This window comes from Diabrotica virgifera, chromosome 3 (genome assembly GCF_917563875.1).
Source record: "Diabrotica virgifera virgifera chromosome 3, PGI_DIABVI_V3a".
Taxonomy (NCBI): Eukaryota; Metazoa; Arthropoda; class Insecta; order Coleoptera; family Chrysomelidae; genus Diabrotica; species Diabrotica virgifera.
The window spans coordinates 126901332-126917783 of NC_065445.1; the positions used below are offsets into that span (position 1 = coordinate 126901332).

Genomic DNA, 16452 nt, shown 5'->3' on the forward strand with positions numbered 1-16452 from the left:
GAGACTAATAAGCTTCGAAACCAGTAGAGGGGCTTGCAGCACTCTCTGATGAACTAGAATATGTGAGATAATAGATACTAGAGTGTGTGAGATAACAAATCTTAAAACAACAGTATCGCTACTTCTAAATTAATTCAAATATTTTAGGCCTGGATCACGTGTACAAAAAAAGTTGATTAATAGCAAGCTGAAAATTTGTTAATAGCTTAACGGTGTCTAGTCGGACAAACCTTGATGTATGGGAACACTGGAACAAGGCAAGTTTTAATTGTGGATTGTGTCAGGTTGTTCTTCAGTTTATTCAATAGCAAACTTTATATTATAATAAATGAAAAAATGTTTGTCCGACAAATATGTTAGGCATTTTAATAAGTTCGACACGTAGAACAGGTCAAATGACAGGATTGGTATTGGTGGCAAATAGCAGTCTGATTTTTGCATGAGAGCTCAATGAAAGGGTAAAAAATCCATTGGAAGTTCTGTCCGACAAAATACATGGGACGTTTTCGTAGACTGACGTTCGAAACCTGTAACCTGTTCCACATTTAAAACTTTCCCTGTTCCAGTTTTCCCGTACATCAAAGTTTGTCCGACTAGACACCGTTAAGCTATTAATAAATTTTCAGGTTGCTATTAATAAACTTTTTTTGGTACGCGGGATCCAGGCCTATTTTATAAATATATTATCAGAACGTATACACATCTAATTTGACACAGATAAATAGGTATCTAGATTTATTATGACAGTAATAAATAGGTTTTGATAGATAATAACTAATTATTACAAAATTTTAATGTCATTCAAAATAATGGTATTTGGCCATAGTAACTGATTCATTTAATCTTTTTAGCTGTCTGTTATTCCATTCCGACCATACCTGATTTGGATGACTTTGAAGAACTGAAAACAAAATGTGATAAGAGGGGAGGAAATGGCACATTTGCAAAAATAAAGGTAAATATATATATATATATATATATATATATATATATATATATATATATATATATATATATATATATATATATAAATGGCCCTTGGTCGGTAAGTGTGTCTGTCATACTCTTTGATAAAAGGTTCGTAATTACAGTAATATCCTTATTCTACATAGATAAACAAATAAACATGCATCTGGACTACCAGAAAAATATTATGGTCTTTCTACTTTTTATAATATTTAGTTTTTCAGTCTTTTATTTAGTTTCTTAAAAATTACTAAATGCGACATGTGTCACAAAAACTTATATGTGTTATAGCCCAGTAAATGAACGTGAAATACGGCGACATCGTGTAATTTTCAGTAGTAATTGCACAAGAGCTCTGAAATTATTGAATTTTTCCCGAATGACACTTTGACAGTTTTAATTTCACGAGCCGAAGGCGAGTGAAATTATGTCAAAGTATCACAAGAGCAAAAATTCTATATTAATTTCAGAGTTCGAGTGCAATTTGTTGCGATTATTTCATGAATAAAACTGTTCAAAACCAAAGTTTTATTGTAATTTATTTATGTAAGTACCATTAAACACACAGTTTTTATAAATATTTGACGATTGAAAGTCATCACTTTTATAATTTTTAAAACATTAATTGTCATTAATGTCACTGAATGTATTTTTTCGTAGCAACGAAGGGCATCTGACGTAATATACTTAACGACGGGAGATTATCAAAAATTATCGATTTAATTCAGATTTCTGTAGCTTTCTATTGGTCAGAATCTCCTATGAATGAAATAATCAATGTCACCACCGAAGTGGTCCAGTCAATACTACTTTTCGAGTTATTAACGAGTGAAAATGTTTATGCAAAGTAAATGCAAATTTGTAGCTTATGAAGGATTGTTCTTATTTGTCAAATTCCAACATGAAATAACCAAAAAAATGGAGCACTTTTCAGGGAAAACATATTAAAATTTTTTAATGTTTAAAATAAGTTTTAGATATTTTTACTTTTTATAAAAATTTCTATCATCATCATCAAAACTAAGCGAGTTAGGTACGCTCAAAATACAGTTAAAGTCTTTTTTGGTAAACAAAAAATTTTGAAAATCTTCCCCTATTTAGCACTTCAAATGAAACTAATCATTACCGCTTTAAAAATTACTTAACTTTTTTTTAAATGTCCTTATTTTTGTGCTTATTTTTGAATGGGTTTTATTGGAAAGGGGTCCAACGGATCACTAATTACGAGTGTATGCAAATTGTGAACAGCCATATCTTAAACAATTTTTGTTTTCCAGAAAAACAAAATAAAACTAAAATATTTATAAAAGAGCAAAACCTACATTTCTTTTCTCTTTGAGATTTTTCGTATCACTAATACAGGTCGGATCCAAGACCGATTTTCAGGGGGGGGGGGCATGAACTTTTTTTATGATATATGCATAATACCTAGTGTGACCAACTCCAATTGACTCGAATCCGGGACAAGGCTGAAAAAAATACCAGAAATCCGGGACTTTTCAATGAAAATCTGGCCATTTTTTTTTCAGAAGACGATAATTAAAATACATTTTAAAATACAAGAAACGAAAAAAAGTTCACCGTTTTAGTTTTCTTAAAACTGTATTACCACGCAAGATATAAAATGCATGCGTTTTGGATATGGTATTAGTATTACACTTTAGAAATTGTCAACTTTTCGTCCCACCAATTCAATTTGATGTAAATGCTTAGAAGAATAACGTATCCAAAATTGCATAATAGAATTTTACCAAAATGTGGAAAATTCGGATGGCCCGGAAGCCTTGTCCGGGACGCAGGGACACAACTTCGTAATTGGGGCCATGTCCCGGATTTTTCGGGCTAGTTGGTCACACTAATAATACCTCACACGTTACCTCGTTCAGCACAACCTTCACTATTGTTCAGCACAAAGATAAAAACATTTTTCTCGTAGGAAGCGGGATATGTGTTTAAAACAAAAACATTTGATCTTCAAATTTTAAATTTATATTAATGCAAATTCTCGAGGGATGCCCTCTGAGCCCCCCTGAGCGTAACTCGCTTAGTTTTGATGCTCGAAGCTTGCTATAAAATGCGATAAAAATGCTATAAAGAAGAGAAATAAATCTGATTTTAAAACATTAAAAATAGTTTCAATGAGTTTTCCCCGAAAAGTGATTGGTTTGTTGGTTATTTCACGTTGAAATATTCGATTTGAAATTGAACGAATATTTTCATGAGCTACAACTTTCCATTTACTGTGACTGTGTCGATAGACGTCGTGAATAATTACACCATTTTTTTTGTATTTTATAAGCTACAGTTTTGCTAAAAATATTTTTTCGATAATTTTTCGATAATATTTAATTCGATGTAATACTTATTTTTTGGGTTATTTGCGAAAAACTGCCTGAATACGTAGTTTTTTGTTGAAAATGAATTGACTTAGATAAAGAAGCTCTATAGAACAAAAGCTGCTCATAATTAGTCAATTTACCCATTTCCGGACTTATTTATTACACTCCAAATTACACTCAAACAGTCATTTACTTGGCTATTAGTGTATTCATGCACTGTTTAGGACAACTTACATTTTTTATCTTTATTGGTATAGAATAAAATAGAAAACCATTGATAAACGACTACATACTAGTACATTATTACATAGTATTATTCTATGAGATGAACAATTATCTTCGTGCACTACTATCAGCGAATATATTTACAATTTTATTAATACATGCAATACATACATACGATACATTGTATGTATCTAATGGGCAACTTCATTTTCAATACTGTAATTGATTCATTATAAATTTTCAAAAATATAACAGTAACACATTTTTATTACGCCCAGGGGGGCCCTGACATATTGAGGCCCCCGTAAGCTTCATGCTGCGGGGGCCTCTGTTACGCCCCTGTAAGTTTCTCCTTTAGAGGTTAACGATTAATATTGCGATTCAACCTTTAACAACTGCTGTAAGCAACAATTTATTTCTTTAAAACAGTTCAAACTGTTGTCGTTTGCGATGACAGAAAATTTTTTTGCCCATGATTTCTCACTATCAAAACCGACAATAAATACTCGAACTAATTTAAGACTCCAAAAGATTTACTGCAGAGATACTCTACACCTCTAAAGGTATGTGAACACTAATCAGAGGCGACTTCTTGTACACACTAGGTCTTGCAGATGATCAAATGGTAACGAGTCGAGATGAAAAAGAAGGACAACAATAATGGATTGGAAATAAACCTACAAAAGACCGAATACTTAACAACAGAAAAAGAACCAGTGAGATACTTGGAAATAGACGAAGATAGGGAACTTAACGGCACTGAAAAACTTAAATATTAAGGATTCATAATCTCAAAGAATGGAACCACAAAGCAAGATATAACTAGCAGAATAGGACAGGTAAGAACATGTATAAAACAAATGAATGGAGTACTATGGAATAGAAAGGAGATAAAGAAGATAATATATTATAACACCTTAGTAAGTAGTGTACCTAACGACTTTAGAGAATTTAGTAACAAACGAACAAAACAGGTCCAAAATTACAGCAACTGAAATGTAGTTCATGAGAAGAAGCTGTAGAGTAACAAGACAAGATAGTATTAGAAAGGACGGAGATAAAAATAAGAATGGCAGTAGATCAAGACACACTGCACTACATTGAAGACAAACGTTTAATTTCGTATGGATACGTGAGAAGAGTAGGTCCTGTAATTTGTTTATTAATTTATAGAAACACAACCATCCAGGGATTTCAAGAAAAATATTATAGACCTGGATTCCGCGTACCAAAAAAAAAGTTGATTAATAGCAAGCTGAAAATTTGTGAAAATTTGTTAATAGCTTAACGGTGTTTAGTTGGGCACACTTTGATGTATGGGAACACTGGAACAGGGAAGTATTAATTGTGGAACAGGTTAAAAATTTGGAACGTCAGACTACGAAAACGTTCCATGTATTTTGTCCATTGTACCATTTCATTAAACTCTCATGCAAAAATCAGACTGGTGTTTCTCACCAACTTGGCATTTTAATGAGTGAAACACGAATAGCAGTCTGATTTTTTCATGAGAGTTTAATGAAAGGGTAACAAATCAATTTGATGTTCTGTCGACAAAATACATGGGACGTTTTCGTAATATGACGTTCCAAATTCTTAAACTGCTCCACAATTAAAACTTCCCCTGTTCCAGTGTTCCCGTACATCAAAATTTGTCCGACTAGATACCGTTAAGCTATTAACAAATTTTCAGTGTGCTATTAATTAAGTTTTTTTGGTACGCGGGATCCAGGCCTATTATAGTATAGTTAATTTTTTATTTTGTGTTTTCTTATTATCATTTATCATATTCACGATTTCTCTCTGTCCCCAATGGAGGGTGGCTACTACAATTGCAAACTCGTCTCTGTCTTCAGCTGTTCGTATTAACTGTTTAAAATTTAGCCCTGTCTATTGTAGAATGTTTCGTAGCCACCATAATCTTTTCCTTCATAGTCCCTCTCTTTCCCTCGATCTTTGCTTTCACTATAAGTTGAGCATATTGGTACTTATTATTTCTCAGTATGTGGCCTAGGTATGATGTTTTTATAACTCTCACTTGTTGAAAGTTCTCTTTCCTTACCTATTCTATGCAGTACTTCTTCGTTTGAGATATGCGATGTCCATTAAATTTTGAGGAATTTCCGGTATATCCACATTTAAAATCACTATTTCCCTTGTATATTTACACTATACACTATAAACAGTGGCGTAGCTAGCCCCACAGGGGCCCCATATCAAAGTTTATCGCGGGGCCCTTTTCCACCACTGATATGGCATAGTGCTAAAAAAATGTTCAACAAAAAAGCCAAAACGCTTGTATAGAATAGAATAGAAATATGCTTTATCGTTACTGAAAATTTTACAATTTTTTTGGACAAAGCTTACAAAGAGTGGAAAAAAAACAATAACAAATACAATTTACTGAAATTACATAAATCGTCAATGTTACAAAATAAAAGATAATGAAATAAAACAAAACAATACAAGGTGTTTCATTAATAATTGAAAATATTTTAACTGAAGATTCCTGGGCTCAAAATATTAAGGTTTAATACAACTCACCTACTCCAAAAATGCTTCCTAAGGGAGCTGGAGTTCTTTGAAGATGGTGTCTTTTAATTCGTTTTTTTAAATACCTCTAGAACACATCTATTTAGAAAAACGAAAACTGGTACGTCTGTTTATCTTCCATAGATAAACCGATTTCATATATTGCGAATTTCTAGTACTTACTGGTCATATGCGTTCTCTTTGGGTAGGGCAACAGTTATTTTATCGCATAACTTTTTGCTCTTTAACTTTTAAGCATTTTTGACACTGAATTATTAAATTGTGAGGTATTGTAGTACCAAAAGTTACTCTTACTTTAAGCCGGTAGAATACACCATTTTCTAGAAAAATCGATTTGAAAATTTTTCGTTTCTTGAATTTAAACAAAATTAAAAAAAAATCGGTGTATCTTACCGACCTAAAGTAAGAGTAACTTTAAGTACTAGAAGACTTCGAATCTAGTGTCAAAATGCTTCAAAATTAAAGACACAAAAAAATGATGAGCTTAATTAACCGTTGACCTACCCAAAAAGGACTCATATGACCGCTACTAGAAATTCGCAATTGATGAAAACGATTCCTCTCTGGCATAAATGTACTAGTTTTCATTTTTTGTTCTTAAAGTCTTTTTTTAAAATTTTTTTTTCAAATTAAAAAAAACAAAATTTTCAAATTGACATTTCTAGAAAACTGTGTATTCTACCGGCGTAAAGCAAGAGTACCTTTTACTACTAGAATACCTCAAAATTTACTAATCCACTATGAAAAAGGCTTAAGAGTAAAAAAAATATGCTATAAAATAATTGTTGCCCTACCCAAAACGGACCCCTATGACCGATACTAGTAATTCGCAATTCATGGAGTCGATTTACCTCTGGAAGATAAATAAGCCTATCAGTTTTCGTTTCTCTAAATACAAGCGTTCTGGAGGTATTTAAAAAAACTCATTAAAAGATCCCTTCTTCAAAGAGCTCTAGCTCCTTTAGGAAGCATTTTCGGACTAGATTATTTGGGTTAAATCTTAATATTTTGAGCCCAGGAATTTACAGTTAAATTATTTCCTATTATTAATGAAACACCCTGTATATTGGAAAATTTAAATAAATTGCAAATTGCAAAATACAACCTGAGAACTAATAAGTTCTGCGTGTAACACCCAACAATAGATAATAATAATAATTAACCTAACTTTCTGGGTATTCGTAGCGCCAGTACCCAGAGAGTAGCAGGGATACTTGCCGTGGAACAAAAACTGACACCTGGCAGTAGGTATAAAATGCACACCCATTGATATGGAGAATTATGGTTTATGTTTAGGATCGCTGCCTGGGGATCGCCAGGGCACGTCTGGAGCCGGCGCTGGACGTGACAGCATGCGGGACGTCGGTGGCAGGGTGTTGAGGAGGCGGCCCCTGTCACACAAACAGCTACACCCCAACAACAAGAACAACAACCACAAGCGAGCCAAACAACAGCAAGAGCTCCACTCGCTGAAGGTGCTGCGCTGGAACATCAGCCGGCGCTCACTCAAGAGGGACGACCGAGGCAGCGCATGAAATGGACTGTGTCCATCAACGAAAGCATTTTGCGCTTCTATTATAAGGTGACCAACCTCGGTCAAAAAAGATCGGCTACAGACAACAGCTGTATGCCGAATTTTGCAGGGAGTACCCAGATATTCAAGTATCGGAGCAAAGAGTATCAGATCAATACCGGGTAATCATAAGAAACAACCTTATTCCAGAGACTAGACGCAATACGATCAAAAGCGAAGTCGAACGGGAGATTAATAACCAAGAGCTAGTTTTAGATCAAGTCAAGTTTTTAGTTAATAAAGACTTTAGTACAAAGATTAGTACCAGAGTTTAATGGAACAAATCCACTTAGCAGACCACCGCTACCACAAATAAACTCTTGTAAGAAACTAGGTGCGCTGTTACAAATTGTGAATACTGAAGTCCTACCCAATTATGTCGTAGAAGCCCACACATTGGAATATCTGCATATGCTAATCTACTGTGCAGCAACAGCAATTGCCAATGTAATGGGCGTTAAAATCAGAACACGACGGGGTACTAATAACGGAAGGACTGGTAACAGAATTGCACCTTGGGAAAAAAGACTTCTCGGAAAAATTAAATTACTGCGTAGGGATATTGGTCAAGTCACAGAATATATAAGAGGTGTAACAAGTAGAAAAGTCATTAAGAGAGCTGAAGAAATAATGCGGAGCACTGCAAGACACTCGAGATACGATCCAGAAAATAACACAGCTCAACAGTGTCTGGATACATTAAAACAAAAACTCTCCGTCTATTCAGGACGATTAAGAAGGTATAAAGTTAGTAACAACCGAAAATGTGACAATGCACTTTTTGAGAACTCTGAGAAGGCGTTTTACCGAAAACTCAATTCCACCGTAGAAAGTGTCGACAAGTCTTACCCAAGCCAAGAAGAAATTCATGAGTTTTGGGGAAATCAACTTTCCACACCAGCTGCTCTTAACAACAATGCTGGCTGGATAGAAGATACGACGCACAACTGTCACCACTACGTCACTGCTAACTACGAACCATTCACGACTGAAGAAGTCTCAAATGTCATCAAAGAGCTTCATAACTGGAAATCTCCTGGACCAGACGGAGTTCAGAACTTTTGGCTTAAAAAGTTTTGGAGTATTCATGAGTGCTTATCAACATTAATTAATCATGTTATTTCTAATCCGCAGGAATTACCATCATTTATAACTCAGGGAACTACTTATTTAATACCCAAGGATCAAAATAACACCCAAGATCCATCCAAGTACCGCCCAATTACTTGTCTTCCAACTTTGTATAAATTGGTCACATCCTGTGTAACCCGGCGTATCTACCAACACTGTGCTCTAAACAATATCATAGAACCTCAACAGAAAGGATGCGCTAAGGGTTCCATGGGTTGCAAAGAACAGCTTATCATCGACTCAGTCATTTCTAACCAGGCATTCACTAAAAAAAGGAACCTTTTTACTGCTTTTATTGACTATAAAAAGGCCTTTGATTCAGTACCGCATGAATGGCTAATAGATATATTGAAAATATACAAAGTCGATGATAACATAGTGACCTTTTTAAGGCATATAATGAGAGATTGGAAGACTAAAATTCACCTCCAAATACCTGGTGAAAACAATATTGAAACCGAAAATATCGCAATCAACCGGGGCCTGTTTCAAGGAGACTCGTTGAGTCCACTGTGGTTCTGTTTAGCTTTGAACCCCCTTTCCCAACTATTAAACTCCACTGACTCAGGCTTTAGCACTAAAAGCAATAATACTGTAGTAGCGAAGCTCAATCATCTGTTGTATATGGATGATTTGAAATTAATGGCTTCCACTCGAGAACACCTAGAAGAGATGCTAAAAACTGTAGAAACATTCTCTAATGATATTAGTGTGCAGTTCGGTCTAGACAAGTGCCGTGTTTTGAATATAGTCAGAGGAAAGGTACAGCCCGGTGGATTCGATATGCAAAATGGCCAGAACATCGAGGCCATGGGCGATAACGATATGTACAAATATCTTGGAGTAAAGCAGGCGCGGAAAATTGACCATAAGCAAATGAAAACTGAGATAAAAACTGAGTTTATAAGAAGGGTAAAACAACTGCTTCGTTCACAGCTTAACAGTAAAAATTTGTTTAAGGCACTGAACACCTACGCTTGTTCCGCGCTTAGCTATTCATTTGGTATTGTTAAGTGGACAAAAACGGATATAGAAAATCTTCAGCGAAAAGTACGAACACACCTCACAAAGGCACAAAAACACCACCCTAAAAGTGCAGTAGAACGAACGACATTACCCCGGTATTTAGGAGGAAGAGGACTTATGGATATAGGTGAGCAATTAGATAAACAGATTGCTAATTTAAGAACTTATTTTCAGATGCAGGCTGAGACATCTACTCTACACCGCGCAATTTGCGCAGTAGATGACACAACACCGATCAAACTGAGGGAACCAGAAATGCGCATAAACCACCGTACTAAGGACGAAAAACTGCGCACCTGGATGGGTAAACCTCTGCACGGGCGACATCCCAATGACGTTAGCCAAGACTATGTCGACAATACAGCGTCGAACTATTGGTTGACATCAGGAAAGATGTTCCCTGAAACGGAGGGTTCATTACTGGCCATTCAGGATCAGGTTATACCAACCAGAAATTACCTGAAATATATCATCAAAGACCCTCAGGTTCAAAACGACAGATGCCGATATGGATGTCAAGCTCAAGAAACCATCCAACATATTACAGGGGGCTGCCAGGCATTTGCTGCAACTGAATACAAGGAACGGCATGACGCAGTGGGAAAAATCGTTCATCAAGTGATAGCTAACAAGCTGGGACTTCTCCAAATGGACCATCTCCCATATTATCAATACGTTCCTTAGAGTATGCTTGAGGATGGCAACTACAAGCTACACTGGGACCGCAGTGTGCTCACAGACCAAACAGTGGCACATAATAGACCAGATCTCGTACTAGTTAATAAATTAACAAGACAAACAACACTAATTGATGTGGCGATACCTAACAACAATAATCTACGTAGTAAATTTACTGAAAAGATCGCCAAGTATAGAGATCTGGAAATTCAAATACGGAGGCAATGGAGAATGCAAAGTACCCAGACGATACCTATTGTTATGTCTACTACTGGAGTCATTCCGAAGACCCTCCTCGAAAGCATAAAAAAGCTGGGTCTCAATGAACATATTTATAAGACCATGCAGAAAGCTGTACTACTTGCGACGGCCAGAAGTGTAAGAAAATTTTTGGGAGATACACCTGCATTCCAAGTCACCTAGGGCTCGATAACACGGAAAGAGTCCCACCAGAGCTCAATCCTTTTGATACCGTAGGTATCTGGGATGAGTCAATTTTCCCCTTAGAGGGAGTGTGAGCCGTATGGCTAAATCTGGAAATTAACCTAATAAACTCTAATAAATCAAAGTCTAAAAATAGATTTGAATTGTTGAGTTGTCTTAAAGCAAATTCAGTTTTTTCAAACCAAGGGTGAATTAACATTGAAAATGAGCGTAAATAAAGGAACTCTGTTCTTTAACGTCGCGCGACCAATATATACCTAATAAATACAATTTATAGTTAAAGAACATATTACACGAAAATATACGCAAACAATACATAGTCTTTCAATGTTTCAAATATTCAAAGGTAAAGCGATTACAAATATTGCAATTTGGCAATACATTATACAATATCTCAGACACAGCCAACTATTCAACTGTGAATAGACAATAAAAAGTAGCTTGAAAACAAAAAAGCTCTGCTGTAATATAATGACGAGAGGCAGAAAATAAACAGGTAACCTACCTGTACATAGTGTATAGTTTATATGGACAAAGAATCCATTACACGAAAATGTCGATATCCAAACAGCATACACTATTTCAAAGCGTTTTAATAGTGAAATAATTGTAGAATATTTTGTTCAATTTTTTTAATGGAATTTTGTTTTGACGTGCCGCGCTGGGGCCCCTGAATGTTGGGGGCCCCGTATAATTGATACGGCTGATGCGGCGGTAGCTACGCCTCTGACTATAAATGATTCTATGTATATCGAAATAAAACAAATAATTTCTATAGATAAGATTAAATTTTTGTATTACTTACTTACTTACTTACTCACTTACTTACTTACTCCGTGGCGTTACAACCCTTCGTGGGTTTTAGCCGACTCGACAACATGCCTCCACTGTTTTTTGTCTTGAGCAACCTCCATCCAATTCTCCACGCCCATCGCGCTTAGGTCTCCTGCTATATTATCTCGCCACCGGAGTCGAGGGCGTCCGCGTGGTCTCCTTCCAGTTGGGACTTCCTCCCACACCAGTCTTACTCTTCTTTGGCCAGAATGTCTTCTGAGGTGTCCCGTCCATTGGAGTCTTCTGGACTTTATTTCTTTTATGATGTTGGCGTCTGCGTAAAGTTCTTCGAGCTCTTTGTTAGTTCTTATCCTATATTGTCCTGATGCTTCATCCAGCACAGGACCAAATATCTTCCTTAGGATTCTTCTTTCCCAAACAAGTAGTCTCTCTTCGTTTGCCTTTGTTATCGTCCAAGTTTCGCTTCCATACATCACGAGTCGTATGATTGTTTTATAGACTTGTATCTTCGTACGTCTTGTTAATTGTTTTGATTTTATAAGATTTTGGAGGGCAAAAAGACATCTGTTGCCGGCCTGTATCCTGTTGTTTATTTATTGTGATCCGTTATTGTCTTCGGTTATTGTTGTTCCAAGATATTTGAATTCTCTAACGCGCTCAAAGTTAAAGTCATCGATGGTGATGTTCTGACCAATTCTGTCTCTGCTTTGGTTATTGCGGCTCATATACATATATTTCGTCTTGTTTTCGTTGATTTGGAGCCCCATCTTCTCTGCTTCCTTCTCGAACCTCACGAAAGTCTCCTTTATTCTTAACCCGCCAATGGTCGCTATATGAGATTTTCTCTCACGGTTTTAGAAAATTGCGCACAACTTTTTTTCTGTGAAATTATACGCGCTGTAGTTCCTTCTAGTCTCCTAACTATCCTCCCTCGACAATCTAATAGACTCGTCCGCTAAGAGAGTGACTCAGTTTACTTAGTATCACCATATTGTTAAGTCAGTGCGCTTCATGTGAGAGATTCTCTCATCAAGCGACCACCGGCGTCACCAAGTGTGTATAAAAATTAATTTTATTTTTCCCCTTAAAACCTAAAATAATATCCTTTTATGATGTAATAAAAGGCGCCGTGGATGTGGTCGATGGTATGAAAATCCTATATTCTGGTTCACGGGTTAGTTGTAGATGGTCACTTACCATATATTTTTCAATGTTAAATATTGACGGCATTAATAGTCACATTTTATATATAGATAATAATAATAAAACAGAAAAACGTCGTGTCTTTTTAAAGCAAATGGTTTTATCGTTGATGAAACCTTATCTTTTTTGTAAAATATTGTAAAGAAAGGCAAAAGTTGGATATGTGAGAGAAAATGTCAAGCGCGACCACTCGCGTAACAACCTACCTAGCGACCAATGCCGGGTTAATCGTGTGTTACCTATTAGATCGATATCGTCTGCAAATGCCAGTAGTAAGTTTGGTCCTTCTCGATGAAATACTGTATTTGGTTTTTCTATTCTTGCACTTCTGATTACGTGCTCCGGAGCTAAATTGAAGAGCTGTGGTGAAAATGCATCTCCCTGTTTTAGTCCATTGTTTATTTCAAATATCTCCGAGTATTGTTGTCCAACTCGCACCTTACATCGTAACTGTTCCATACACATCCGTATCAACCTGACTAGTTTTTTTTGGAAAGCCAAGTTCCTGCATCGCTGTCCACAGTCTATACTATCCCTGCATACTCTATGAAATGCTTGTTTAAAATCTATGAACATCTGATGAAGCTCACGATCAAATTCCCAGCATTTTTCCATTATCTGTTTTATTGTGAAAATCTGGTCAATAGTAGGGCGGCCCGGTCTGAATCCGCATTGATAATCTCCAACGATTTCTTCTGTGTATTTTTTGGTTCTTTCTAGCAGGATGTGTGCAAGGATTTTATAGGTGGAGTTTAGGAGTGTTATTTCCTGGTAGTTAATACATTGCTTTTTGTTTCCTTTTTTGTGTATTGGTACAATACCTCCTTCTTTCCATTCCTCTGGCATTGTTTCTTCTCGCCAAATGTCTTGAATTAGCTTGTATATAGAACTGTACAACGCTTCTCCTCCATGTTTTAAGCACTCTGCGGGTATACCATCGCTACCTGCTGGCTTATTATTTTTAAGTTTTTTAATTGCCTGTATTAATTCTTCGTATATCGGGTATTGGTCTTCTATTTCAGCTGTATGTACTTCTGTGTTTGATGTATTTCTGTTAGCTTGGTCGTTTAATATTTGATAGAAGTATTTCTTCCAGGTTTTTAGGATTTCCTTGTCGTCAGTGATAATCTGATATCTCTGATTATTTGTTCCTGATACTCCCTCTTCTTCCTTCTCATTAGTTTTCTTGTCTCTGTTCTTCTTTGTTTATACATTTCATTGTTGTTGTGCGAGGGGTTTTGTAGCATGTTCCTTCTAGCCATATTTCTTCCTGTTATGGATTTCAGGCAATCATCATTGAACCATTTTTTTGTGGTTCTCTTTTTGTGTCCTAGTATTTCATCTGATACGCTTTTCAGAGCTAACTTTATATTTTCCCAAGCTGAGTCTATGTTGTTATAGTCCTTTGTCTGTATTAGAGCTATTTTTATAGCCTTTTGAAATTTCTGTTCTGTCTCATTATCACGTAGAACTTCGGTATTCCATAACTGTGTTGGTATATTCTTGTGTGTTTTTTGGGATGCTATTCTTGTCCTTATATTCGTTTTTACCAGAAAATGATCCGTGTCTCCATTAGCTCCTCTTAGGCTTCTTACGTCTACGCAGTTACTACCTCTCCTGGCATCTACTAGAACCTGATCGATCTGATTCCTTGTGACGCCGTCGTTGGAGACCCATGTTTGTTTGTTATGTGTATTTTCTTGTGTTAGAACATTGTCGATTTTATTAGTAGGTTATGGGACGCTGCAAAGTCTATTAACCTTGTTCCATTATCGTTGCTGACATCGTGAAGACTATGGTTACCTATTGTTGGTTTTTATGCTGCTTCCTTCCCAATCTTTGCATTGAAATCTAATATAATATGCATGTCCTGTTTGGGGAGATTATTTATGTTCCTCTAGTCTCTCATAGAAGTTATATTTTACATGCTCTTCCTTTTCCTCTGTCGGTGCATGGGCAACTAGGGAATAGTTATGTAGTTATCTAGTAGAAACGGGTTTGAAAGTTAAGACTGACCCCACAAGACTTTCCTTGACTATAAAGCCAGTGCCGAATCGATGTTCCTGTTCGCTTCCGCTGAAAAAATACTACTGATTTATTAGTTTTTAGTGTGCCTTCTCCAGTCCATCTAATCTCTTGTAAGGCAGGTATGTCCATGTTTCTGAATTCAAGTTTTTTGACCACCTGAGTTATGGCTCCAGACCGATATAGGCTTAGTACGTTCCAGGTTCCTATATTCATTGTCTTTTGTCGTCGCTTTTGTCGTCTTAAAAGATCCGTCCTTATCCGAGGCATGTGCTTCGTTTTCATAACTATGTTGTTTTTTTAAAAGAAGGAATAGTTAGTCCCTTTCTTGACCCCCCTCTTTTCTCATCCTGGACTTGGGACCAGGCAACAGCGGAGTTATTTTTTTTTATTTTTTTATTTTGGTATTGTTACATATTATTAATAATATATTTTCCTTAAAAATTGCAATTAATTTTTAGACTTCCATAGATGAAACTCAAACTTGTATTGAAGACCTGATCGACATCGATAAGTTTACTGAAGAACTTGAAGAGTCCAAAAAGACAGGATCTATGGATGAAGTATTTGCCAAATACTGCAAAAAACGCCCTGATGTCAGGAAATGTATAAAAAAATTTTATGATGCTCTTGAACCATGCTTAGACGAAGCAGAAAAGAAAGGTCTTAATTTCACCTATAGCATTTTAACCGAAATTAGTGATTTTGCTTGTGCAAAGGATGGCGACAGACTTGCATGTAAGTACGGTATTTTTAGATTCTTTGTTTCATGATGTTTTTCTTCGTCTCTTATCGTTTTCCCATTAATGAGGATCGCGATTTCATATTATACTCTATACCGCCATGTATGCCCCAAACACGGTGAGCGACATTTTTGTAGCACTAGCGAATGGTAACAGGGCGCCATTTGTATAGCAGTCCCACGAGTGGGCGCTATTAGTATAACACCATTATTATTTAAAAGTTAAATGCCAAATTAAACAAAATATAAAAATATACTTGGTGCTACTTAACTTTTTGATGTACCTCGGTAGCTCTAAGTCTTCAGAGACCTAGGGGTGTGGATTCTTAATATATGTTAAATAAAATTGAAACTCAAATGCTCGGGGGGCGCCATAATTAAAAAAGAAGATATAATATATGCTTACTTATTGCTTATATATTATATATGCAGTTAGTATTGAAATTCATTCATCTTACACTTCTACCCACGGAGACACCTGCATTGTGTGGGAAGATCGACGAACTAAACGGTTTAAACTTTTGACAGTTCTGAATTTAACCAAATAATTTTGATTTTTGCAGAATTGGAATAACCTATACCCCAGGCTGTGGGTGAAAAATAGGTCGATTTCAGGATATAATTCAGGAATTTTTGAAACCTATCAGGTGTTGTAAAGGACGATGCCAGGAATAACTTCTACTAAAATGTAACCAAAAATATTGTGCGCTTTTTTTTTTTAATTGCGATATTCATTTGTTAAATTTGCAATT

The 16452-nt window shown here is 36.0% G+C and overlaps 1 protein-coding gene across 1 annotated transcript in view; it reads left to right on the forward strand.

Moving 5' to 3' along the window:
• Positions 1-16452, forward strand: part of LOC126881302 (27 kDa glycoprotein-like) — a 55873-nt gene that overhangs the window by 7179 nt on the left and 32242 nt on the right. The window contains exons 2-3 of the mRNA XM_050645504.1: positions 852-955; positions 15420-15696. Coding sequence (XP_050501461.1) covers positions 852-955; positions 15420-15696 — 381 coding nt within the window. The remainder of the gene's footprint in view (positions 1-851; positions 956-15419; positions 15697-16452) is intronic.